Source organism: Heterodontus francisci, chromosome 19, assembly GCF_036365525.1.
Source record: "Heterodontus francisci isolate sHetFra1 chromosome 19, sHetFra1.hap1, whole genome shotgun sequence".
NCBI classification, from domain to species: Eukaryota; Metazoa; Chordata; class Chondrichthyes; order Heterodontiformes; family Heterodontidae; genus Heterodontus; species Heterodontus francisci.
The window spans coordinates 71,253,480-71,280,567 of NC_090389.1; the positions used below are offsets into that span (position 1 = coordinate 71,253,480).

The 27,088-nt window shown below is 44.9% G+C and overlaps 1 protein-coding gene across 1 annotated transcript in view; it reads left to right on the forward strand.

The window, feature by feature from the left end:
• LOC137380165 (stabilin-1-like) overlaps window positions 1-27,088 on the forward strand; it is a 257,422-nt gene that overhangs the window by 61,772 nt on the left and 168,562 nt on the right. Inside the window, exons 16-19 of the mRNA XM_068051908.1 lie at window positions 4,018-4,071; window positions 4,539-4,619; window positions 24,694-24,852; window positions 25,703-25,765. Coding sequence (XP_067908009.1) covers window positions 4,018-4,071; window positions 4,539-4,619; window positions 24,694-24,852; window positions 25,703-25,765 — 357 coding nt within the window. The remainder of the gene's footprint in view (window positions 1-4,017; window positions 4,072-4,538; window positions 4,620-24,693; window positions 24,853-25,702; window positions 25,766-27,088) is intronic.

The window sequence follows — 27,088 nt, forward strand, 5'->3', positions numbered from 1 at the left end:
ATCCAGATTGTAAATATGCAATAATGTTCTGCTTTTCCAGGAAATTCTTGAGTTTTAATTCAAATAAGTAAATGTCCAAAAGTGCATGTAACAATTGAAGTGCAATGTAATTATTGTTTTTCTCTTCACACTAATTACACTAAGTATATCCTACATACAGATCAGTCTTTATTTGCATCCACAAAGAATAGAGGAACTGGGAAAATATGTAATTTGCATCATTTTGGCAGAATTTACAAAGTCAGGGAAGTGAAGCATATAAGTTTAAATTTACTTCTACTAATATTTCCAAGCTTGGCTTCTCCATTAGAGGATACCATTAGGCAAAGAAGTGTCATTGACTCTGAAAGTACAGACTTCACTGCGCTGTTCTCTATATGTAAACACAGCTCTTTTCTGCAGCTTTTATTGTAAGATAATATGTTTTCCATTTTATAAACTGCTTTCTCTCCCTCTTTTAGTCCCACTGAGCTATGCACCAAATGCTGACTAAGGGAACAGGCAACCTGTTTTCCAGGCTCTCCCTTTCCTGATTTTTGGCCACATATATGAGATCATCCTTGGATCAACATGCCTCCAATCTGTGCCTCATTCTGGAGATCTTGACTGAGATCAGGAACTCACTTTGAGTGAACTCATGAGGGCAAGCCCAAGTATTGCCACACTGCAGCTTTACAAATTCATATATCAATGCACTTTACCATATTAAGCTAGCAGGCAATATAACATTTAATGACTATATTTGATTTCGATGGGATCGACAAGTCATTTCTCTTAGCCACCATTTCAGCTTTTGGCCAACAAAGGAAATGATGACATTAATGTAATAATAATTCATTAGTGGGTGATGCTGGAGTGAGCCTTTGGCTTAGTGGTAGCATTAGTGCCTCTAAGTAGAAAGGTGAAGGATTCAAAGCTCACTCATCACAGCATGAGTGATTAGAGGAGCAGGATTTTCCCTGTGGGCTTCTGAACCCTGCCGTTGGGTTAAAAATGGGGGTCAGAACCCCACATTGAGCTGGATTTTGTCACGCAGATGGGGCTCCCGGTGCTGGGCCGAAAAGGCGAGGGGAGCCCCGCCTCAACCTGTCGGAGCCCCCCACCGCCACGATCTACTGGTGCTCAAGCACTTAAGGACAGGGATCCCACCTCCAAGAGCAGCCGGCCAATCAGAGGGCCAGCAGCTCAGTAGTATCGGCAGTGCCACTGGGAGCAGTGGCCACTGCTGGTACTGCAAGAGGCCTTGGACCCAGGCCCAGTGCAGGAATTCAGAGCCAAGATGAGTGAGGCAGGATCGCTGGAACCAGACTGGCAGGTCCCGGGGAGGGTGGGTGTTTAGTGTTGGGGGAGGGGGATTAACGTAGGTGAAGGTTTTCCCAGTGGGGGCCTTCCGTGGGCCACAGAGGAGGGCACCACCCCTAAGCCTGCAGGGAGGTCCACTCATTTTACTTGTCAACCTCCCCACATGGCAGAGGCCCTCCCACTGCTGGTTAAATCCCAGTGGCAGCAGAAAGAGGCCCTTACGTGTCTGGTAATAGGCCACTTAAGAACCTCAAGTGGCCTTTGGGTGGGAAGGCCATCTATGGCTTATCCTGCCCATGACAAAATTGCATTGCGATGGGGAGGCGATGGGACCTCAGCCACCCCCACCCCCCGGTCTCCAATCGCAATTCTACGGGCCCCCACTGCCTTAGAACCCATCTCCGGAGGCCCCATAAAATTCTACCCATTGGCCAGGATTTTATCCAGGCAACGGGGGTCTCAACCACCGGCAAAAGCACAGGCATGAGCTCTGCATTGCCTCCTCTGGGGAAGGCCCACTGGATCAAATGCCAAATAGGCACTTACCTGGACAGCAGCGGGCCTTCCCCAGGATCAAGGACCCCGGTGGCAGAAGTCCCGCCTACTGAGAGCTTCCAGCCAATCAGGGGCCGGTGGCTCTTTAACTGAGCAGCACCACCTCAGTGGCGGTGGCTGTTGCTGGTACTGGACTCGCCCAAGGCCCTGGACCCAGGCCACAGGTAAGTCAGGGCAGGAGGGATTTCGTGAGATCAGGGCCATGGGGTCTTCAGCAAGGGCAGGGGTGTGGTTCCCCTTCCAATGCCATGTCCTTTGATCAGGCACTAAGTGCCTTTTAATGAGGGATCCTCCCCCCACCCCCCAGAGATGGCAAGCAACCCACGTGGGTTTGCTTGATGTGCTCTCATGTGGCTACAGGCCAGCCCGCCACTGGGCTAATTCTGCCAGTGGTGACGGGATGAGGCCCTTAATTTTTTTTATTTGTTCATGGGATGTGGGTGTTGCTGGCTGGGCCAGCATTTATTGCCCATCCTTAATTGCCCTTGAGAAGGTGGTGGTGAACTGCCATCTTGAACCGCTGCAATCCATGGGGTGTAGGTACACCCACATTGCTGTTCGGAAGGGAGTTTCAGGATTTTGACCCTGTGACAGTGAAGGAGTGGTGATATAGTTCCAAGTCAGGATGGTGTGTTACTTGGAGGGGAACTTGCAGGTGGTGGTGTTCCCATGCATCTACTGCCCTTGTCCTTCTAGGTGGTAGAGGTCGCAGGTTTGGAAGGTGCCCCCCGCCACCATCCCACCTGATTATATCCACTCCCCACCTCCAAACCCAACTTGGTGGGAGCATAAAGTTCCCCCATTGTGTGGGAAACACTCAATGTGAATTTCCCCGAAGTGGTCAATTAGTGGTCAGAAAGCAGGCTCGCTGTCCAATTAAGGATGGTGTGTTGGCTCTCAAAGCTGGAGGGCCAATCAGAGGCCTTCTGGCTTTCAAGCAGCAGCAGGATGCTGTGGCAGGTAAGTGAGGGAGAGGGTGCTTCAAAATGGAGGCTGCCTCTGGGCAGCTAAAATGCCTCCTCTGCCTCCGGGAACCCGGAGACAATCGGGAAAATCCTTAAGTGACTGTTAACCAGCTGAATCGGCTACCCACTGCGTGGGGTGGGTTGCCCTGCCTCCCCCACACCCACCATCCTGCCTTTAGGAAAATGGCCTGGGGCCAGGATGGCGCCAGGGAACCAGCACGCTGATTGGCGGCACCATTTTTAGCGCCCGCCTCCGTTCCTGGCCTCGGCATGGGCTCAAAATCCAGCCCCTGAGCTCTGTCTCTGAACTCTTGGTGAAGAAAATTCCTATGTTTAGTGAGTGTGGTTTCCCCTCCCCTCCCCCCCCTCCCCCCCCCCCCCCCCACACTCCATCACATATGTTGTGGGAACCCATAAAATCCCCCAGCTGCATAGGACCATCCATTTTATTTGTCTAATATAAAGATAGCTATGGCCATGAAAGAAACATTCGTGTTGTGACCTAACAGATTATTAATCAGCTTTTGAATCCTTCCACTATTTTGCACTGATCCCCAGGGGATGAATGTGAAGACACACCAACTGGGTGATACACAGCATTTCTCTGTTTTCTAGCCTGGCATTTGCAAGCATTTTACACAGCAAATTGTCTTAATGGGAAGGACAAGACTCTTGCTGATGTAAAATTCCTATACTACAGTTTCATAGGTCGCCATTGTAGTATCATTCTGAATAGCCTCTAATACTGAATAGTATCAAGTGGATGATCGTTCATGAGTGGTACTTTAGGTTGCTGAAATATATTTGTAAGTCCATCTTTTTTTTAAATCAGTGAAATAGATTGCATTGTTTTTGACAAACTGGTTAAATTAACAAAGACCCTCAGCAACTCTAGGTTTCACAAGTGAAAGAAATATTTATTTCTACTTGCTCTATAACACAGGCTGAGAAGGTGTAGTGTGCTCGGTCGTAGATTTACAGTAAGTAATGAAGTCTGAAAATAGTAGTGGAAAAAAGGGAGCAGAGACCAGTAATAATTGTTATAAGTGAAAGTAGGATCTAAAAAATCCTTTGCTTTTTTGACAGAAGAACGAAAACAATGAAATAATTTGTGGAATTATCAGTTAGATGCTGAACTTCATATCTAGTCAATGCATCCATGTAAACTCTGCATTTTTGTTTTCTTTAAAATAAGGGTCGGCCAAAACTTCAAGAGCTTGTGAGACATCATATCTTTGCGTCTGGCAGTGTAAGCAGCTTTCTTCTTTAAAATGTTCATAGAAGTGTCAAAGAAAAAGGTCAAGCAGTAGAATATTGAACCCTGGATCGAAGGGTTACATGTTTGAACATCGATCTAATCTGACTTTAAATTTTCCGCTCCCATGGGGAGAGTTTGCCAGCACCTGGCTGAGATCAAATTAAACACTTCATGGTGACATACTGCTGTACCTTGGAAGGCGGTGTTAGTTGGCAGGGCTGTTATTGACCTGCAAATACACTCTTGGTTAGCCAAGAGGCACTAATGATGACTGTCAAGAGATCTACAGATTAGACTTGGCAGCAGTCGGAGATGGACAAGGGGAAGGCTGAGAAAGAAGCTCAGTTACATCTGAAACTGTTGTAAAAAAAAAACAGACTATTGCTCACAGTATTTTGCTAATGCACAATGTACTGATTCCACAAAGTATTTCCATAACTTATTGTTTAATTTTCTAGTTGTCAGCAGATAGATTATCGACCATGCCTCGAATCTTGACAAAGGCAAACCAGATAATATCCATTAATGTCACCACTAATGTAAGTACAATACTTGGGCAGATGAACCCAAGAAAAAAATGTATTCATTCATATGGTCAAAAAGAAAAGACCACAAACTGCAGGAAGCACATCTTTGATTGTAAAATGGTGCTATATACAATAGTTATAAACCTCACCTGACTTGGCTTAACTAACAGTAAAAATATTTCTTTATTTAAAGTATTCTTCAAAAATAATTTATGTGGATCATTTTGTGATATTTCTCAAGCTCCTGGTAATGCAATTTGTGAATGCAGGACTTTCTTTTTAGAGTCATAGAGTCGCTTAGGGAATTTGTCATGCTAGGCCCCCACCGGCCAAGAATGAGGCACAGTAATTTTGTCATGAACATTGATTTTAAACTGTTACTGAAGTGAAGAAAAGACTTGTTAAACAGATCAGCCAAAGCTGGAAAAAACATTTGCATATTAACAGACGGTGCTTGGAAGGACAAAGGACCATTCCCTGACACATTCAACCCACAACAGACCTTGCTCACCAGGTATTGTGTGTAAGAGGAGCATTCCAGAGACTGCTAAGGTGATACAATCCAAGGTGTGGCCAGACCAGTTAGTCACATGACTAACCTACTTGGCAACCTGGGTTTTTCTGAATTGTACAAACAGTTTGAACTCAGAAAGTCTGTTTGTTCCTGGACTGAGAAGATCTCTCCTGTCTGCTCCCATCTCTTTCTCACAAGCCTCTGAATCCACTGAAGACACATGAACTCCAAGAGAGAAAAGTTTCCTAGAGCGAACAAGGTTTAAGAAGAATACTGGGCCCCAACGAAAAGCAAGATTTACAATCAAGGAATCTGCAGTGAGCTCAAAGAACCATCACAAAAACGTTTCAGATATTGCCTCAAACTTTTCCACTTTATTTTTCTTCTGCTCTTCTCCGTCTCTATTTGCATGTGTGTATCACATATGCATGCTAGCATGGGTGCGCCATGTATCCATAGGCATTAACTGAATTGGAGTTTAAGTTTAACTTTAATAAAATTTCAATCTTTCTTCTTTAAACCTAAGAAAACCTTCTTTTCCTTATAATTGGAAAGCGGTGGACAAGGATTCACCAAGGGGGAGCTAAAAACAAGGTGTGTTTAAAATTAAACCCTGTTACGGTAAGACCAGGTGAAGGCTGAAAGGGAACCCTAGACACCTAACTGAAATAGCCCATGAGGTTTATTCCCTGTAGCCCGATGCGAGTTCATCAAATTATGAACTGACAAAAAGTGCTAACCTCAAGGCATATGAATTAGTACCCGAAGCCTATCACCAAAAGTTTAGAACCCTCAAGAAACAAGCTAATCAAACTTACCTGGAGTTTGAAAGAAGTAAGCAGCTGGCTTTTGAGCAGTGGCTGAGGGGTTTTAAAGTACAGCTCAGCTATGAGAATCTCAGAGAAGTAATTCTGTTAGAAGAATTCAAAAACTCTCTCCCACTCTCCATAAAGACCCATGTAGAGGAGCAGAGGGTCCAGAGAGCCTGGCAAGCAGCCATTCTGGCCAATGAGTTTGTTTTAATTTATAAGTCGGTTTCCCAGGGGAAAACCTTTCCTATTCAAACCCACAAATCCGAAAAGGACAAAGGGTGGGAAGGTGATAGGAGCCCAAGCTGTCCTGGGAGAGAAAGAAAGGCAGGAGACACAGGGGGTCCTCCTCTAGCCAAAAAGGAAGGTGCTGTGAGCAAGACCCTTATACCTGTGTGCTTCCATTGTAATAAAGCAGGGCATTTAAAAGCTGACTGCTGGAAACTAAAGGGAAAACCAGTAAGGTTAATCAGGGCACACCTGCTCAGTGAAGACAGGAACCTGATGGTAAGCACAGCAGAACAAGCTGTGGCTTTAACTGCAGTAAGAGTGAGACCCAGGAAGCTTATGCTGCGAGCGCAGGAAAATTTAATAGGATTCCTGAAGGTTATCAGGGTTTTGTTTCTGAAGGGAAAGTAACTCCATACCCCTCGAGTGGGGCAAGCAAGCCATTGTGATTCTCAGAGACACAGGGGCCACTAGATCCCTTTTACTGGGAAAAGGCCTGGCCTTTCGCCCAGAGAGTGCCGTAAACACCATAATGGTGATGAATGGTATTGGAGGGCACTGTATGCCTGTACCTGTACACCAGGTGCACCTGGTTTGCGACCTAGTTTCGGGACTGGTGACCGTAGGGATTATCCCCAGTTTGCGTGTGGATGGGGTTGACCTGCTCCTAGGTAATGATCTGACGGGGGTGAAGGTGGTAGCCACCTAGTAGTGAAAGAAAGACCGCAGGAGGTCAGGGAGACAGGGCAGTGGCAGGAGATGGCCCCCTGCAAGTTCCCTGAATGTGTAGTGGATCAGACCATGATCAAACCAGCTCCCCCAGAGGAGACTGCATTGGCACTGCAGGCAGATGACCATGAGGTCTGCCTGTCTGAGACTTTCTTTGGAAAGTTAGGAGACCCAGGGAATGAATTAAATGGATTTTCCCTAGCTGAGGCTCAGTGAGCCGACCCAGTATTGCGAGAGTTAGCACAGGCTGCCCAGCCTGAAAGTGAAGCAGAGGAAGTCCCTGATTGCTACTTTTTAAAGACTGAGATACTGATGAGGAAATGGAGTTCTCCTCACAGACCTGAGAGCAAGGAGTGGACAGTAGTTCACCAGTTAGTGGTGCTGCAGAGGTACCGGAGAGAAATATTAAGAAGGGCCCATGAGACTACAGTGGCTGTACGTGTCAGTATACAAAAGATCAAAGCCTGCGTAAAACAGCCAAAACTCCACAAAGATGTGGTGGAGTACTGCAGGAGTTGCCACATTTGCCAAGTTGAGGGGAAATCCCAACCTACAATGAAACCTGCACCTCTAAGTCCTGTAACGGTGTTAGGAGGACCCTCCAGCAGAGGGCTGGTGAACTGTAAGAGACCCCCACCAAGAACAAAAAGGGACAGGCAGGCACAAGGCTAACAAAAGGTTAGACAGGGAAGGGGAAAAAGTGACCTAGAGGGCAGGTTAAAGGGACTCCGGGAGGAATCCCGGATGAAAACCCCTACTGTCCAGTCAGCCAACCCCAGAAAATGTGAAAAGTTAAACCCCACATCGTCCTACGTAAATACAGACACTAGAAGCACCCCACCAGAGTTGCTAACAGCATTTACAGGAACCTGCAGAGACAAAGACCTCTAGAGGACAGAAAAACCGTGAGAGTGATGCCTCACCTAGTCGAAGTGCAGTAGAGTCTGCACAAATGCCTGCTGGTAGGAGTGTCCCAGAGGACAAAGTGGAGACTAGTAAGGAATCCTCCCCTGCAGTCAGAAAAAAGAAACCCGACCCATCCCCGAAAATCAAAAGCCTTTGCTTGACTCAGCAAAGAACTGAAAGAGAGTTCAGGATAGACCTGCCCACTACTGACTCTCCTGCGAAAAAAATAACTCAACAGGAGCAAAGACCCTAGGCAGCCATGGAAATGGGCAAACGGAAGAGAAACTTCCCCAAAAAAGAACCACATGTCTATTGGGATGCCTAAAAAGGGGAGATTTTAATTGGTTTTAGGATTTGTGAATGAATGAGAGAAATGCATGGGTTTTTTCTGTATCTTACATTTTCTCTCGACCCTTTTAATGAAATGAGCCTTTTCTCAAATCGCATTTCATTCCGCTGGGTGTGGAGGAATTATGCTAGGCCCCCACCTGCCAAGAATGAGTCGCATTAATTTTGTCAAGAACATTGATTTTAAGTTGTTACTGAAGTGAAGAAAGGACTTGTTAAACAGATCAGCCATGGCTGGAAAAGACATTTGCATATTAACAGACGGTGCTTGGAAGGACAAAGGACCATTCCCTAACACATTCAACCCACAACAGACCTTGATCACCAGGTATTGTGTGTAAGAGGAGCATTCCAGGGACTGCTAAGGTGATACAATCCAAGACATGGTCAGACCAGTTAGTCACATGACTAACCTACTTGGCAACCTGGGTTTTTCTGAATTGTACAAACAGTTTGAACTCAGAAAGTCTGTTTGTTTCTGGACTGAGAAGATCTCTCCTGTCTGCTCCCATCTCTTTCTCACAAGCCTCTGAATCCACTGAAGAGACATGAACACCAAGACAGAAAAGTCTGCTACAACGAACAAGGTTTAAGAAGAATACTGGGCCCAAATAAAAGCAAGATCTACCTACAATCAAGGACTCTGCAGTGAGCTCAAAGAACCATAACAAAAACTTTTCAGATATTGCCTCAAACTTTTCCACTTTATTTTTCTTCTGCTCTTCTCCGTCTCTATTTGCATGTGTGTATCACATATGCATGCTAGCATGGGTGCGCCATGTATCCATAGGCGTTAACTGAATTAGAGTTTAAGTTTAATAAAATTTCAATCTTTCTTCTTTAACCTAAGAAAACCTGGTTGTACTGGTTTCTTTTCCTTATAATTGGAAAGCGGTGAACAAGGATTCACCAAGGGGAAGCTAACATCACAGTGTGTTTAAAATTAAACCCTGTTATGGTAAGATCAGATGAAGGCTGAGAGGGAACCCCAGACACCCTTCTCACTGGGTCATAACAGAAATTGAAGGAGGCCCTTCAGCCCATCGAGTCCATGCCTGCTCTCCACGGAGTGAGCCAGTCAGTACCACTCCCACATAGCCCTGCAAATTTATGTCCTTCAAGTGCCCGTTCAATTTTCTTCTGAAATCATTGTTCCACTTCCTCTACCCTCATGGGCAGTGAGTTCCAGATCATTACAACTCATTGCATACAAAAGTTCTTCCTCACATTCCCCTTGCATCTCTTGCCCAAAACCTTCACTTTATGTCCCCTCATCCTCGTACCAAGTGTTATTCTTTCTCTAACTTATCCAAGCCTATCATAATCTTGTACACCTCTATCAAATCTCTCCTCATTTTCCTTTTATCCAGGAAAACAACTCAAGCTTTTCCAACCTAACCTTGTAACTAAAATCCCCCATCCCTGGAAACATTCTGGTAAATCTCTGCATCCTCTCATGGACTCTCACATCTTTCCTAAAGTGTGGTGACCAGAACTGGATGCAATACTCTAGTTGGGACCTAAACAGAGCTTTAGAAAGGTTCAGCTTGACTTCCCTGCTTTTGTACTCTATACCTCTATTTATGAAGCCCAAGATCCCATATGCTTTGCTAATCACTCTCTCAATATGTTCTACCATCTTCAAAGATCGATGCACATGCACCCCCAGGTCACTTTGTTTCTGCATACTCTTTAGAACTGCGCCATTAATTCTATATTGCCTCACCCTATCCCTTCTGCCAAAATACAACATTTCACACTTGTCTGCATTAAATTCCATCTGCCCCTTGTCTGCCCATTCTGCTAGCCTATCTTTGTCCTGTTGCAATCAATTTGCATCATCCCCACTGTTTGTCACTCTTCCAAGTTTGGTATCATTGGCAAATTTGGAAATTCTACACTGTATTCCAAGATCCAAGTCATAAAAAGTAGTGGTCCTAGCACTGACCCTTGGGGAAGACTACTGCCTACCATCCTCCGGTCTGAAAATAACCATTTACAACTCGCTGTTTTCTGTATTTAAGCCAATTTTTTTTTATCCAATTGGACACTGACACTCCTATTTCATGAGCCTCAATTTTGTTAACCAGCTCTTTATGTGGTACTTTATCAAATGCTTTCTTAAAGTATATATAGACAAAATCCAGCGCCTTCCCTTCATCAACTTTCTCTGTTACTTTATCAAAACCTTCAATCAGATTAGTCAAGCATGATCTGCCTTTTACAAATCCATGCTGGCTATTCTTAATGAACTCAAACCTCTCCAAGTTCTTGTTGACTTTTTCCCTGAATATTGTTTCTAAAACCTTACCCACCACTGATGTTAAACTAACTGTCCTTACATCCTTTCTTGAAGAAGTATGTGACATTTTTATTAAACTTAAACTCTAATTCAGTTAACATGGTTATTTTCAGACCGGAGGATGGTAGGCAGTGGTCTTCTTCAAGGGTCAGTGCTAGGACCACTACTTTTTATGACTTGGATCTTGGAATACAGCGTAGAATTTCCAAATTTGCCAATGATACCAAACTCTCCAATCCTCTGGCACCTCCCCCATATCTAGGGAAGATTGGGAGATTGTGGCAAGCCATTCAGCTATCTCCACCCCCACTTCCTTTAGCAACCTGGGATGCAAGCCACCTGGACCATGTAACTTATCTACCCTAAGGATAGTCAGCCTTTCCAGTACCTTCTCCCTCTCAATTTTTACCCTATCCATTGCCTCTACTCTCTCCATTTCTACTGATATTTTGTCAGATTCCTCTTCCTTAGTAAACACTGATACAAAGTACTCATTAATTATTCCAGCCTTGCCCTGTGCCTCTCAGCATATATTACCCACTTTGTCTGTAATAAGCCCCACTCCACTTCTTACTGCCTGTTTACTACTTACATGCTGGGAGAAGATTTTGGGGTTTCTATGTTGATTGCCATTCCGTCTTTGCCAGTCTTATTTTCCTCTTCACCTCCCCTCTCAACTTACTGTATTTGGCCTGTACCTCACTTGAAGAATTCACCTGACAAGCATCATACACCCTATTTTTTAGTTTCATCATAATGTCTATCTCCCTTGTCATTCAAGGAGCCCTGTTTTTGGTTCCCCTACCGTTGACCCTTGTTGGAATGTATGTAGTCTGTACCTGAAGCATCTCTTCCTTAAAGATAAACCCTTGTTCAGTTACAGATTTTCCTGTCAGTCTTTGGTTCCATTTTATTCTGGCTAGATCCCTTCTCATCGCAGTGAAATCAGCCCTCTTTCAATCTAGTCATTGTATGTTATATTGTTCTTTGCTTTTCTGCATTGCTAGTCTAAACCTTGTGATACGATGATCACTCTTACTCAAATGCTCCCCCACAGACACTTAGTCCACTTGGCCCACTACATTTCCCAGCACAAGATCCAGAAATGCCTCCTTACTAGTTGGGCTGAGAACTTATGAATCAAGGAAGTTCTCCTGAACACATTTCAGAAATTCCTCCCCCTCCTTTCCCTTTAATCTAACATCATCCCAATCAATACTTGGGTAATTAAAGTCCCCCAATATCATCGCTCTATAGTTCTTGCATGTCTCTGTGTTTTCCCTCCAGATTTGCTCCTCTATCTCTCTCTCACTATTTGGAGGCCTATAGAAAACAGGGAACTACAGGCCAATTAGCCTGGCATCAGTTGTTGAGAAAGTGCTGGAACCTATTAAAAGGCAATGCACTTAGAAAATCATAGTATGATCAGGCAAAGTCAACATGGTTTTATGGAAGAAAAATTGTGTTTGTCAAATTTATTAGAATTTTTTGAGGATGTAACTAAAGGGGAACCAGTAGATGTAGTGTACTTGGATTTCCAAAAAGGCAGTTGATAAGGTGCCACACAAAAGGTTAATAGGCAAGATAAGGGCTCATGGAGTTGGGTGTAATATATTAGCATAGATAGAGGATTGGTTAACAGACAAGAAGCAGAGAGTAGGTATAAATGGGGCATTTTCAAGTTGGCAGGCTCTGACTAATTTGGAGTGCCACAAGGATCAGTGCTGGGGCCTCAGATATTTACAATGTATTTTAATAAATTAGACAAAGAGACAGGGAGTAATGTATCTAAGTTTGCTGACGATACAAAACTAGGTGGAAATACAAGCTGTGAGGAGGATACAGAGAGGCTGCAAAGAGATATAAACAGGTTGAGTGGGCAACAAGGTGGCAGATGGAGTATAACGTGGGAAGTGTGAGGTTATTCACTTTGGTCGTAATAGAAGAACAGAATGGTTTTAAAACTGTTGATGTTCAGAGAGACTTGGGTGCACTCGTACAAAGAACACAAAGTTAGCATTTAGGTACAGCAAGCAATTAGGAAGGCAAATAGCATGTTGGCCTTTATTGCAAGGGGATTGGACTACAAGAATAAGGAAATCTTGCTACAATTGTATGGGGCTCTGGTGAGACCACACCTGGGATACTGCGTGCAGTTTTGGTCTCCATATTTAAGGAAGGATATATCTGCATTGGAGGCAGTAGAGCGAAGGTTCACCAGATTGGTCCCTGGGATGAGAGTGTTGTCCTATGATGAAAGGCTGAGAAAATTGGGTCTATACTCTCTGGAGTTTAGAAGAATAAGAGGGGATCTCATTGAAACATACACAATTCTGAAGGGGCTTGATAGGGTTTCACTGGCTGTGGAATCTAGAACATGGGGGCACAGACTCAGGATAAGGGGCTGATCATTTAGAACTGAGATGGGAGAAATTTCTTCACTTAGAGGGTTGTGAATCTTTGAATTCTCTTTCCCAGAGGGTTGAGAATGCTCCATCATTGAATATATTTAAGGCTGAGATAGACAGATTTTTGGTCTCTCAGAGAATCAAGAGATATGGGGAGTGGGCGGGAAAGTGGAGTTGAAGCCCAACATCAGCCATGATCATATTGAATGGCAGGGCAGGCTCGATGGGCCGTGTGGACTACTCCTGCTCCTATTTCTTATGTTCTAATACCCCGAGTAGCATGATTATACCCTCTTTGCTTCTCAACTCTAACCAAATAGATTCTGTCCTTGCCCCCTCAAGGATATCCCTTCTTTCCAACACTACAATGTTTTCCCTAATCCATACTGCCACCCCACATTTTTTCCTTTTCTATCTTTTCTGAACACTTTATATCTTTGTACATTAAGTGCCGGTCCTCAGCATTTTTAAACCACGTTTTCATCATTGCCATTACATCATATTCCCACACGGCTATTTGTGCTTGCAGCTCACCAACCTTATTCACCGCACTTTGTGCATTCACGTACATGCATTGTAATCCCTCTCTCCTGCACCATGCTTCAAGCCATGCATTGATCCTTCCTATCTTCCTATTTCTACTCTCACTAGCGCGGGCACTGGGAGTAATCGAGAGATTACTACCTTCAAGGTCCTACTCTTTAACTTCCTTCCTAGCTCCTGAAAATCTGACCGCAGGACCTCCATACCTGCCCTTGCTATGTCATTGGTACTATTTTCACCACTTTGAGTACATTAGGCTATCTTTATCTGACATAAATTGCTATTCCGGTTGCACAACCATTTGCTAACTTTAGTGTATAAGGATAGTGTAAAGACATTTTAATTATAAAGGTACTTTTTATATAAAAGTTCTATCTTTTATATAGAATGTCCGTATTACATAATCTTGCATTGGTAAATTTGCAGATGACAGAAAATTGGCCATGTAGTTGATAGTGAAGCGGATAGCTGTAGACTCCAGAATGATATCAATGGTTTGGTTGAGTGAGCGGAAAAGTGGCAAATGAATTCAATGGAGAAATGTGAGGTAATGCATTTGGGGAGGGCAAACAAAGCAAAGGAATAAACGGGAGGATATTGAGAGGGGTAGAGGAAGTGAGAGACCTTGGAGTGCATGTCCACAGGTCCCTGAAGGTGGCAGGGCAGGTAGATAACGTGGTGAAGAAGGCACATGGAATGCTTTCCTTTATTGGCCGAGGTATAGAATACAAAGGCAGGGATGTAATGCTGGAACTGTGTAAAAAGCTGGCTAGGCCACAGCTGGAGTATTACGTACAGTTTTGGTCGCCACATTATAGGAAGTACATAATTGCTCTGGAGAGAGTATAAAGGAGATTTACAAGAATGTAGCCAGGGCTTGAAAATTGCAGCTATGAATAAAGATTGGATAAGCTAGGATTGTTTTCCTTCGAACTGAGGAGGCTGAGGGGTGACTTAATTGAAGTGTACAAAATTATTATGAGGGGCCTAGATAGAGAAGACAGGAAGGACCTGGTTTCCCCTAGCGGAGAGGTCAATTACTAGAGGGCACAGATTTAAGGTGATTGGTAGAAGGATTAGAGGGGACATGAGGAAAAACGTTTTCACCCAGAGGGTGGTGCATGTCTGGAGTTCACTGCCCAGATTGGAGGTGGAGGCAGAAACCCTCAGCTCATTTAAAAGGTACCTGGATCTGCACCTGAAGCGCTGTAACCTGCAAGGCTACGGACCAGGTGCTGGAAGGTGGGGTTAGATTGGGCAGCTAGTTTTTTCAGCCGACAGACACGATGGGCTGAATGGCCTCTTTCTGTGTGGTAACATTTCTATGGTTCTATGCACTGTACCAAAACAGATCTTATCAAAGTCAGAAATGACATCCTATGTGATTGTGACAAAGGTAAACTTTCCCTCCTTGCCCTTTTCGACCTGTCTGCAGACTATGACACAGTTGACCACAACCTTTCCTCTGTCATCCAGCTGGGTGGGACAGGTCTCACCTGGTTCCATTCCTATCTAATTGCAGCCAAAAAATCAATTGCAATGGCTTCTCTTCCTGCCCCCGCACCGTTACCACTGGTGTCTCCCAAGGATATATCCTTGGCCCCCTCCTATTTCACATCTACATGCTCCCCATTGGTGACATCATCTAAAAGTCCAGCGCTAGTTTTCACATGTACGCTGATGACACTCAGCTCTACCTCACCATCACTTCTCTCAACTCGTCCACTGTTGCTAAATTATCAGACTGCTTATCCGACATCCAGTACTGGATCAGCAGAAATTTCCTCCAATTAAATATTGGCAAGACTGAAGCCATTGTTTTTGGTCCCTGCTCCAAGTTCCATTCCTAGCTTCCAACTCCATCCCTCTCCCTGGCAACAGTCTGAGATTAAGCCAGTCTGTTCACTACCTTGATATCAAATTTGACCCCAAGATGAGATTCTGACCTCATGTTCGTGCCATCACTAAGACTGCCTATTTCCACCTCTGTAATATTGCCCGACTTCGCCCCTGTCTCAGCTCATCTGCTGCTGGAACCTTAATTCATGCCTTCATTACCTCTAGACTTGACTGTTCCACTTTACGCACTCCTGGCTGGTCTCCCACATTCTACTCTTTGTAAACTTGAGGTCGTTCAAAACTCTACTGCTTGTGTCTTAATTCGCATCAAGTCCCATTCCCCTATCACTCTGTGCTCGCTGACCTACATTGACTCCAGGTCAAACAATGTCTAGATTTTAAAATTTTCCTCCTCATTTTCAAATCCCTCCATGGCCTCACCCCTCCCTATCTCTGCAATCTCCTCCAGCCCCGCAACCCTCCAAAATATCTGCACTCCTCTAATTCTGGCCTCTTGAGCATCCCTGATTTTAATCGCTCCGCCATTGGTGTCCATACCTTTGGTTGACTAGGCCCCAAGCTCTGGAATACCCTCCCAACACCTCTCCACCTCACTTTTCTCCTTTAAGACACTCCTTAATACTTATCTCTGTGACCAAGCTTTTGGTCATCTGACTAAACATCACCTTTTGTGGCTCGGTATCATACTTTGTTTTATAACGATCCTATGAAGTGCCTTGGTATGTTTTATTGCGTTAAAGATGCTATATAAATATAAGTTTTTATTGTAGGTTTCACAAGTTTAATTTTACCGATTGAAAAGTTGATTGCTAAAATAAACAAAGTTGCAATTCTAATCTCTCGTATTACAGTTTTGAAGATGTAATTACAAAATACCAGAAATTTAATTTGGCTTATTTTTTAAAAAGTCCAATTGACACAGGGGATTACACTTTGATAGTGTAAAATGCATGATAGTGAATCTGCGGCCCATCCATGAAAGTCAATGGAAATAAAGGAAGAGAAGCAAAGAGGTTTAGAGAGGGAATTCCAGAGCTTAGGGCGTTGGCAGCTGAAGGCGTAGCCACCAATGGTGGGGTGCTTAAAATCAGGGATGTTGAAGAGGTCAAAATTGGAGGAATGCAGATATCTGGGAGGGTTGTAAAACTGGAGGAGGTTCCAAAAATAAGGAGGGACAAGGCCATTGAAGGGATTTGGAAACAAGTATGAGAATGTTAAAATTGAGACATTGCTTAATGAGAAGCCAGTGAGGTCAGTTGAGCACATGGCTGATGGGTGAATGGGACTTGGTGTGAGTTAGAACATGGGCAGCAGAGATTGAATGCCTTACGGAGGGTAGAAGATGGGAGGCTGGCCAAGAGTGCATTGGAAGAATCAAGTTTAGAAATAACTAAAGCATGGATGAGGATTTTAGCAGCAGGTAAGCAGAAGCGGAAGCAGAGTCGGGCAATGTTACAGAAGTGGAAATGGACGGTCTTAGTGCTGGCACAGATATGTGGTCAGAAGCTTTCTCAGGTCAAAGTATGACACCCAAGGTTGCAAACGTCTGGTTCAGCCTCAGACAGTTGCCAGGGAGAGAGATGGAGTTGGTGGCTAGGGAATGGAGTTTGTAGCGGGGATCAAAGACAATGGCTTCAGTCTCCCCATTATTTAATTGGAGGAAATCTCTGCTCATCCAGTACTGGATTTCGAACAGCAGTACAGCAATTTAGAGATGCCAAGAATGGTGATGGGTCATTAGGGCTGGCTGTTTTCAGCACACATGTGGAAAATGATGCTGTGTTTGTAGTGGGTAGAACAAGGCCCCTAGTGTAATTTGTATTTTTAAATTAAGGGAGTAACTAATTAATCTAAGGGTAGGTCATGGCAGGAGAGCTCAGCCCCGTGATATGCTCTTCCCGCGCTATGTGGGAAATCAGGGACGCTTCCAGGGTCCCTGACGACCATGTGTGCAAGAAGTGTATCCATCTGCAGTTACTGGCTACCCGCATTACGGAGCTAAAGCTGCAGGTGGATTCACTGTGGAGCATCCGCGATGCTGAGAACATTGTGGATAGCATGTTTAGCGAGGTGGTCACACCGCAGCTAATGGCTGCACAGACAAAAGGAATGGGTGACCACCAGGCGGAGTTGTAGATGCAGGCAGGTGGTGCAGGAGTCCCCTGTGGCCATCCCCCTCTCAAACAGATATACCACTTTGGATACTGTTGGGGAGGATGACCTCCAGGGGAAAGCTGCAACAGCCAAGTTCGTGGCACCACGGAGGGCTCTGTTGCACAGCAGGGGAGGAAAAGGGGTGGAAGAGCTCTAGTGATAGGGGATTCTATCGTAAGGGGTGCAAATAGGCATTTCAGTGGCTGCAAACAAGACTCCAGGTGCGAGGGTCAAGGATGTCACGGAGCGGTTGCAGGACAATCTGAAGGGGGAGGGTGAGCAGTCAGAGGTCGTGATACACATTGGTACCAACGACATAGGTAGAAAGAGGGATGAGGTCCTGCAACAAGAATTTAGGGAGCGAGGTAGCAGATTAAAAAGCAGGACCTCAAAGGTTGCAATCTCTGGATTACTCCTTGTGCCATGTGCTAGCGAGTACAGGAATAGGAGGATAGAGCAGATGACTGCGTGGCTGAGGAGATGGTGCAGGAGGGAGGGCTTTAGGTTCCTGGATCTCTGGGTCTGTTTCTGGCAAAGATGGGACCTGTACAAAGATGGGACCTTGCAAAGCATTAAGGTAGATAAGTCCCCGGGGCCTGATGGGATCTACCATAGAATACTGAGGGAGGCAAGGGAAGAAATTGCTGGGGCCTTGACAGAAATCTTTGCATCCTCATTGGCTACAGGTGAGGTCCCAGAGGACTGGAGAATAGCCAATGTTGTTCCTTTGTTTAAGAAGGGTGGCAAGGATAATCCAGGAAATTATAGGCCGGTGAGCCTTACGTCAGTGGGAGGGAAACTATTAGAGAGGATTCTTCGGGACAGGATTTACTCCCATTTGGAAACAAACGAACTTATTAGCGAGAGACAGCATGGTTTTGTGAAGGGGAGGTCGTGTCTTACTAATTTGATTGAGTTTTTTGAGGAAGTGACGAAGATGATTGATGAAGGAAGGGCGGTGGATGTTGTCTATATGGACTTCAGTAAAGCCTTTGACAAGGTCCCGCATGGCAGACTGGTGCAAAAGGTGAAGTCACACAGGATCAGAGGTGAGCTGGCAAGATGGATACAGAACTGGCTCGGTCACAGAAGACAGAGGGTAACAGTGGATGGGTGTTTTTCTGAATGGAGGGATGTGACTAGTGGTGTTCCGCAGTGATCAGTGCTGGGACCTTTGCTGTTTGTAGTATATATAAATGATATGGAGGAAAATGTAGCTGGTCTGATTAGTAAGTTTGCGGACGACACAAAGGTTGGTGGAGTTGCGGATAATGATGAGGATTGTCAGAGGATACAGCAGGATATAGATCGGTTGGAGACTCGGGCGGAGAAATGGCAGATGGAGTTTAATGCGGACAAATGTGAGGTAATGCATTTTGGAAGGTCTAATGCAGGTGGGAGGTATACAGTAAATGGCAGAACCCTTAGGAGTATTGACAGGCAGAGAGATCTGGGCGTACAGGTCCACAGGTCACTGAAAGTGGCAACGCAGGTGGATAAGGTAGTCAAGAAGGCATTCGGCATGCTTCCCTTCATCGGTCGGGGCATAGAGTATAAAAATTGGCAAGTCATGTTGCAGCTGTACAGAACCTTAGTTAGTCCACACTTAGAATATTGCGTGCAATTCTGGTCGCCACACTACCAGAAGGACGTGGAGGCTTTGGAGAGGGTACAGAGGAGGTTTACCAGGATGTTGCCTGGTCTGGAGGGCATTAGCTATGAGGAGAGGTTGAAAAAACTCGGATTGTTTTCACTGGAATGACGGAGATGGAGGGGCGACATGATAGAGGTTTACAAAGTTATGAGCGGCATGGACAGAGTGGATAGTCAGAAGCTTTTTCCCAGGGTGGAAGAGTCAGTTACTCGGGGACATTGGTTTAAGGCGCGAGGGGCAAAGTTTAGAGGGGATGTGCGAGGCAAGTTCTTTACACAGAGGGTGTTGAGTGCCTGGAACTTGCTGCCGGGGCAAGTGGTGGAAGCAGGTACGATAGCGACGTTTAAGAGGCATCTTGACAAATACATGAATAGGATGGGAATAGAGGGATACAGTTCCCGGAAGTGCAGAAGGTTTTAGTTTAGACAGGCATCAAGATCGGCGGAGGCTTGGAGGGCCGAATGGCCTGTTCCTCTGCTGTACTGTTCTTTGTTCTTTGTACAAGTTGGACGGGTTGCACCTGAACCGGAACGGGACCAACATCCTTGCTGGGAGGTTTGCTAGTGCTGTTGGGGGGGTGGGGGTTAAACTAATTTGGCAGTGGGATGGGATACAGTAGGGGTGAGGCACAGCCAAATATAGAAGAGAAACTGAGTCAGTCTGGAAGGTAGAGCAAATATAGACCTATTAAGGCACAAGTGAAAAATGCAAGGCTGGATTGCATATACTTTAATGCAAGGGGTCTTACTAATAAGGCAGATGAATTGAGGGCATTGATTAGCACATGGGATTATGATACTATTGCCATCACAGAGACATGGCTGAGGGAGGGGCAGGACTGGCAACTCAGTATTCCAGGTATAGAATCTTCAGGCGTGATAGGGGAGGGGATAAAAGAGGAGGTGGTATTGCACTGTTGATCAAGGAGTCAATTACTGCAATAAGGAGGGATGATATCTTAGAAGGTTCCTCAAATGAGACCATATGTGTAAAACTTAAGAACAAAAGGGGGGCAATCACTTGGCTGGGCGTGTACTACAGGCCTCCAAACAGTCAGGGAGAGATAGAGGAGCAGATCTGTAGGCAAATCTCAGAGAGGTGTAAACATAATAGGGTAATAATAGTGGGGGAGTTCAAGTTACCTAATATCAACTGGGATAGCCTCAGTGCAAAAGGCTTAAAGGAGGAGGAATTCTTAAAATGCATACAGGAGAGATTTTTGAGCCAGTACGTAGAAAGTCCTACAAGAGAAGGGGCAGTACTGGACCTAATCCTAGGGAATGAAGCTGGACAAGTGGTAGAAGTATCAGTGGGACAGCATTTTTGGGATAGTGACCATGACTCTGTAAGATTTAAGGTAGTTATGGAAAAGGACAAAGACGGGCCAGAAATAAAGGTACTGAATTGGGGAAGGCTGATTTCAATTTGATAAAACAGGATCTGGCCAAAGCGGACTGGGAGCAGCTACTTGTAGGAAAGTCTACAGCAGGCCAGTGGGCGTCATTCAAAGAGGAAATAGTGAGGGGTCAGAGCCAACATGTACCCGTTAAGGTGAAGGGTAGGACCATCAGGTCCAGGGAACCCTGGATGTCAAGGGATATAGATTATTGTATCAGGAAAAGAAAGGAGGCTTATGGCAGATTCGGAGCACTGTAAACAGCGGAGGCATTAGAGGAGTATAGAAAGTGTAGGGGGGTACTTAAAAAAGTAATTAGGAGAGCAAAGAGGGGACATGAAAAAACATTGGCGGTCAATATAAAGGAAAATCCTAAGGCGTTTTATAAGTATATTAAGGACAAGGGGATAACCAGGGAAAGAGTAGGGTCCATTAGGGACCAAAGTGGCAATCTGTGTGTGGAGCCGGAGGACATAGGTGAGATTTTGAATGATTACTTTTCATCTGGACAACGTATGCCAGCCAAGAGCGACGTCTCAATTCATTCCATCTTCGCTGCCTCCGGAGAATCCTTGGCATCAGGTGGCAGGACCGTATCTCCAACACAGAAGTCCTCAAGGCGGCCAACATCCCCAGCATATACACCCTACTGAGCCAGCGGCGCTTGAGATGGCTTGGCCATATGAGCCGCATGGAAGATGGCAGAATCCCCAAGGACACATTGTACAGTGAGCTCGTCACTGGTATCAGACCCACCATGTCTCCGCTTTAAAGACGTCTGCAAACGCGACATGAAGTCCTGTGACTTTGATCACAAATCGTGGGAGTCAGTTGCCAGCGATCGCCAGAGCTGGCGGGCAGCCATAAAGGCGGGGCTAAAGTGTGGCGAGCCGAAGAGACTTAGCAGTTGGCAGGAAAAAAGACAGAAGCGCAAGGGGAGAGCCAACTGTGTAACAGCCCCAACAACCAATCTTATCTGGCAGCATCTGTGGAAAGAGAAGCAGAGTTAACGTTTCGGGTCAGTGACCCTTCTTCGGAACTGAGGGGTTCCGAAGAAGGGTCACTGACCCGAAACGTTAACTCTGCTTCTCTTTCCACAGATGCTGCCAGACCTGCTGAGTGATTCCAGCATTTCTTGTTTTTGTTTCAGATTTCCAGCATCCGCAGTATTTTGCTTTTAACCAATCTTATCTGTAGCACCTGTGGAAGAGTCTGTCACTCTAGAATTGGCCTTTATAGCCACTCCAGGCGCTGCTTCACAAACCACTGACCACCTCCAGGCGCTTACCCATTGTCTCCCGAGACAAGGAGGCCAAAGAAGAAGAAGAACTTTTCATCTGTTTTCACTGTGGAGAACGACGATGTAGGTGTTGAGATCAGGGAGGGGTATTGCGATATACTTGAACATATTAACATTGAAAGGGAGGAAGTATTAGATGTTTTAGTGGGCTTAAAAGTGGATAAATCCCCAGGCCCAGATGAGATGTATCCCTGGCTGTTATGTGAGGCAAGGGAGGTGATAGCAGGGGCTCTGACTCAAATTTTCAGATCCTCTCTGGCCACGGGAAAGGTGCCAGAGGACTGGAGAACAGCAAATGTGGTACCATTATTCAAGTAGGGTAGCAGGGATAGACCAGGTAATTACAGGCCAGTGAGTCGAACATCAGTGGTAGGGAAACTATTGGAAAAAATTCTGAGGGACAGGATTAATCTCCACTTGTAGAGGCAGGGAATAATCAGGGATAGTCAGCAAGGCTTTGTCAGGGGGAGATCATGTATAACTAACTTGATTGAATTTTTCAAGGAGGTGACTAGATGTGTAGATGTGGATAAAGCAGTTGATGTAGTCTACATGGACTTCAGTAAGGCTTTTGATAAGGAGATTGGTTAAGAAGGTAAGAGCCCATGGGTTCCAGGGCAATTTGGCAAATTGGATCCAAAATTGGCTTGGTGGCAGGAAACAGAGGGTAATGGTCGGGGGTTGTTTTTGCGAGTGGAAGCCTGTGACCAGTGGTGTACCACAGGGATCAGTGCTGAGACCCTTGCTGTTTGTAGTGTACATTAATGATTTAGACTTGAATATAGGAGGTATGATAAGTAAGTTCGCAGATGACACGAAAATTGGTGGTGTCGTAAATAGTGAGGAGGAAAGCCTTAGATTACAGGATGATATAGCTGGGCTGGTAAGATGGGCGGAGCTGTGGCAAATGGAATTTAATCTTGAGAAGTGTGAGGTGATGCATTTTGGGAGGACTGACAAGGCAAGGGAATATACAATGGATGGTAGGACCCTAGGAAGTACAGAAGGTCAGAGGGACCTTGGTGTACTTGTCCATAGATCACTGAAAGCAACAGCACAGGTAGATAAGGTGGTTAGGAAGGCATATGGGATACTTGCCTTTATTAACCGAGGCATAGAATATAAGAGCAGGGAAGTTATGCTGGAGCTGTATAAAAAGCTTGTTAGGCCACAGCTGGAGTACTAAACACAGTTCTGGTCGCCACACTATAGGAAGGATGTGATTGCACTGGAGACGGTGCAGAGGAGATTCACCAGGATGTTGCCTGGGCTGGAGCATTTCAGCTATGAAGAGAGACTGAAAAGTCTAGGGTTGTTTTCCTTAGAACAGAGAAGGATGAGGGGGGGGGGGCATGATTGAGGTATACAAAATTATGAGGGGTATTGATAGGTTAGATAGGAAGAGACTTTTTCCCTTAGCAGAGGGGGTCAATAACCAGGAGGCGTAGATTTAAGGTAAGGGGCAGGAGGTTTAGAGACGATTTGAAGAAAAATATTTTCACCCAGAGTGTGGTTGGAATCTGGAATACACTGCCTGAAGTGGTGGTAGAGGCAGGAACATTCACAACATTTAAGAAGTATTTTGATGAGCACTTGAAACGCCATAGCATGCAAGGCTACGGGCCAAGTGCTGGAAAATGGGACTAGAATAGTTAGGTGCTTGATAGCCGGCACAGACACGAATGGGCCGAAGGGCCTGTTTCTGTGCTGTATAACTCTATGACTCTATGATGTTGCCGAAGGGCAGCATGTAAATGAGGAATAGCAGGGGGCCAAGGATAGATCCCAACATGGGCATCATAGGTAACAGTGCGGGAGATGGAGAAGAAGTCATTGCAGGTGATTCTCTAGCTACAATTGGAGAGATGAATTTTACTATTCTTAAATCTTATAAATCCTCAGAACAATGTCAAATATTATTTCTGGAGCATTAAAATTTAGTGAGAACATTTTTGAAATGAGCAAAATTAAAATGTCAGGCAATTGTAGCACAATAATACCTTTGTTGAAAAATTCTGGTTAATGATATGGTACAGCATAAAGGGCTGAGTTTTATAAGCCTGCCGCCAAAATCGGCAGTAGGCGAAAACAATGGCGACCCACCTGCACGGGCCACACGACACAGAGCCACCTCAATCCTAAGCACAGAGGCTCATTTAAATAGCCGGGGCGGGCTGCACCCCCCCCACCCAATTCCATGGAGGGGGGCGGGCTGTCCGTCCCCGGCAATGGCGTCAGCTGCCTGTGCACAGGTGCTGACACCATTTTTAAAGGGCTTTGAGCCCTACTGTTAAATTTAAATATTTAAAGCACAAGGAAATAAAATAAATAAAGACATTTCTTCTGCCCCTCTCCGACCTCCCAAGAACAATTTAATTAATTACTTGCCCTCCCCCCACAAATCACTTACCTGCCCACCTGACCTTCCCCCCCCCCCTCAAAGTGCATAAACTTTAACCTCAAATCCTTCCCACCAACCCCTACACCAATTATGTTACTTTGACCCCCGTTTCCCCCCCTCTGCACTGAGAAACTTACCTCCTCCCCCCTCCCCACAAGTGTTCTGCCTCATTTCCCCTGAAGGGGATCCGAAGACGTGGGAATGCCTCCGGGCCTGAGAATTGGAGCAGGAACACAGGCGGGGGGGGGGGGAAGTATAATTAATTCATTCATTTACATTTATTTGACTATGCAAATGAGGGTCCCGTCGCCGAGAGGCAGGGGGGGGGGCCACCGTGAGGTCTCGCTGCTGGCAATATCGGGCTGGGTGCTCTCAGGGTGCATGGCAGCCCTCCCCCGGAGGCATTGTATGCCACCCCCAACACAAAACCTGACATCGGGGTGGCTGTAAAATCCAGTCCAAACAGTTGGGCACATGCCCTCCTGAATCTAGCATAAATTTGATTTAATAAAATTCTCTTTCGTCTTTTCACAGGGCCAGATTCTGTTGGGTGGCAAGGGAGTTCCTTTACATAAAAGAGATATTGTTGCCTCAAACGGCATCATTCACACTTTGGATGGCATCCTTATTCCTCCTTCAATAATTCCCATCTTGCCAAAAAGATGTAACGAAATTCACTATCGCATAATAACGGTAAAACCATGTAATGTTGTGGTAATAGTAACTTGACTATTTTATGTAGTATGCAATTATTCATTTTGCTTGAAGGTTTTATTAATGCCAACTGTTTAGGTGAATTTATTTTTTAATGGGAATATCAAGCAAAGAATCCAGGATTATTAACATGATGTAAAATGTACAATACAATATGTTACCTTTATGTGATGAGATGGTGTTGTACATTTTACAGACTGAACCCATGTGATTGAAGTGCAAGACCCATGGGATTGTTTTTTATTCTCCATCTGGATAGGATACTGAACCAATGCATCATATTAAATCAATCTTCATGATTGACAAAAACAGGAATCTGCAAATTTGAAACAAAATGCAAATTGTGGTTTTGGGCCCAGTATGATTAAACCCAACTAGTTTCGATATCTTAGCCTGGATCCATGTTCACATATGTCTGAGATATCCCAGGAGCAGGAGTGCTCCTCCTGGCACCACAGTGCCCCCTGAGGGCAGATGCTAGCCTATGATTGCGCCCTTTGCCATTCCTCTTTCCCGCTGCTCCCATCTTCCAGGGCTTACCTGAGGGGCACCGCTGGTGAGGCAAACTATCAGGAGTGCTTCAGCTGAGCCTCAGGCCACCTGCTTAGAGCACATGCTGGAATATGCTTCCGAAAATGGACCATAACAAATGTTTTACCCCAGTGGATCCACCACTCCTGCAATCACTGGCCAGGATGCCCACAACTTTCCAATGTGCCCTGGCTGCCGATGGCATGAGGCATCATAAAATCCACTCTATAAATTAAGACCTGCATATTAGCATTGGCCTCCAGCTAACTTTGCTGTTCTAATTTTCTATGTTCTTTAGGCTCCCTGTGGAGACTGTTCCTTACTGAATGATAGCCACTGCCCAGATGGAAGCACGCCAATGGTAATTCTCAACATTTTTATTATTCTGACACACAGTCCATATAGAATAACAGTGTTCAGTGAGTTATAGATGTAATTTAACTCAGTCGTCCCTGTGAGTAAATCACAAACCACAAGAAAACCTCAAGCACTTTGAGTATGGAGTCCTTAAGCTCACTAACAACTACCCGTTGTATAAAATATGTGCTGAATTTCTTGACTTGTTTGTTTTCTTTTATCTTTTGCATTAATATTTTTATTGGCACTGATTATTGATTGTATTATATGATGCTGTTTAGGGATTGGAATCATAGAATCGTACAACATAGAAGGATGCCATTGTCCCTACATACCTGTGATGGCTCTTTGTCGGAGCTTTCCAATTAGTCCCACTCTCCTGCTATTTCTCCACAGCCCTACAAATCTTCCCTTTAGAAAGTCTTGAATAAATGTGCTTTAAAATATTCTAATAAACTACAAGCCAATTTTGTTTCGGCCAGTTTGCTTCTCCTTTCCTCAACATGCTGACTCACTCAATAATGATCAGGACTGGGAACTCTGACTAATCATTTTCCTCTCCACCCCAGGACCAATAAGACTAGTTGTAGCACCTCTACTGCTGCGGTGGCTGAGGTCAGCTAACACAGTACAGGTCAGCAATCAAATTCAGGCCAATGTTTCTAATGTCAAAAGGACAGATCCTCATGGGCACCATTTGAGTAAAATGTTGTTGCAATATGTGAGTCACAGTACCCAACTGTCTGGCAGCTAATTTGACCTCAGACCAAACTGATTGAATAGTGACAATCTCAATGTCAAAAGCCCAAATGGACTGATTTTCTGGATGCCCAGAACAAGAGCGCTCTATGTTTCTAGAACCTTCAGTAGAGTATGGCATCCTAGCCTCATTGAGAAGCCAAAATAATGTAACGTAGCTGGTGAGCTGCATAACCTGGATATATGATTTTCTTAGAGAATGTAACTGAGTCATAATTAAAGGACCTTGCTACAACACATGTAGGTGCCCCTCAAATAAGCATGCTTGGTCATACTGTATTTCCCATATTTATCACTAATCTGGTAGATGTGGTCAATAGCAACATTCTTCCTGCTGATAATACCATCCTCTACTGAGTGATTAACTCCTGATGTAAAAGAGAACTAGTGACAAACCTTGCAGCCAGCAATAAATTGAAAATTGGGTGTTATGGGGTATTATATTTCACATGGAGAAGACCAAATCAACATGATTGTTGAGAAAGCTTGACCGTAATGTTCCTCTGCCAGCTCTACTCTGTAAGGATATCAAACTCTTCTCAGTTATATTTTGTTTCTTGCCTCAAGG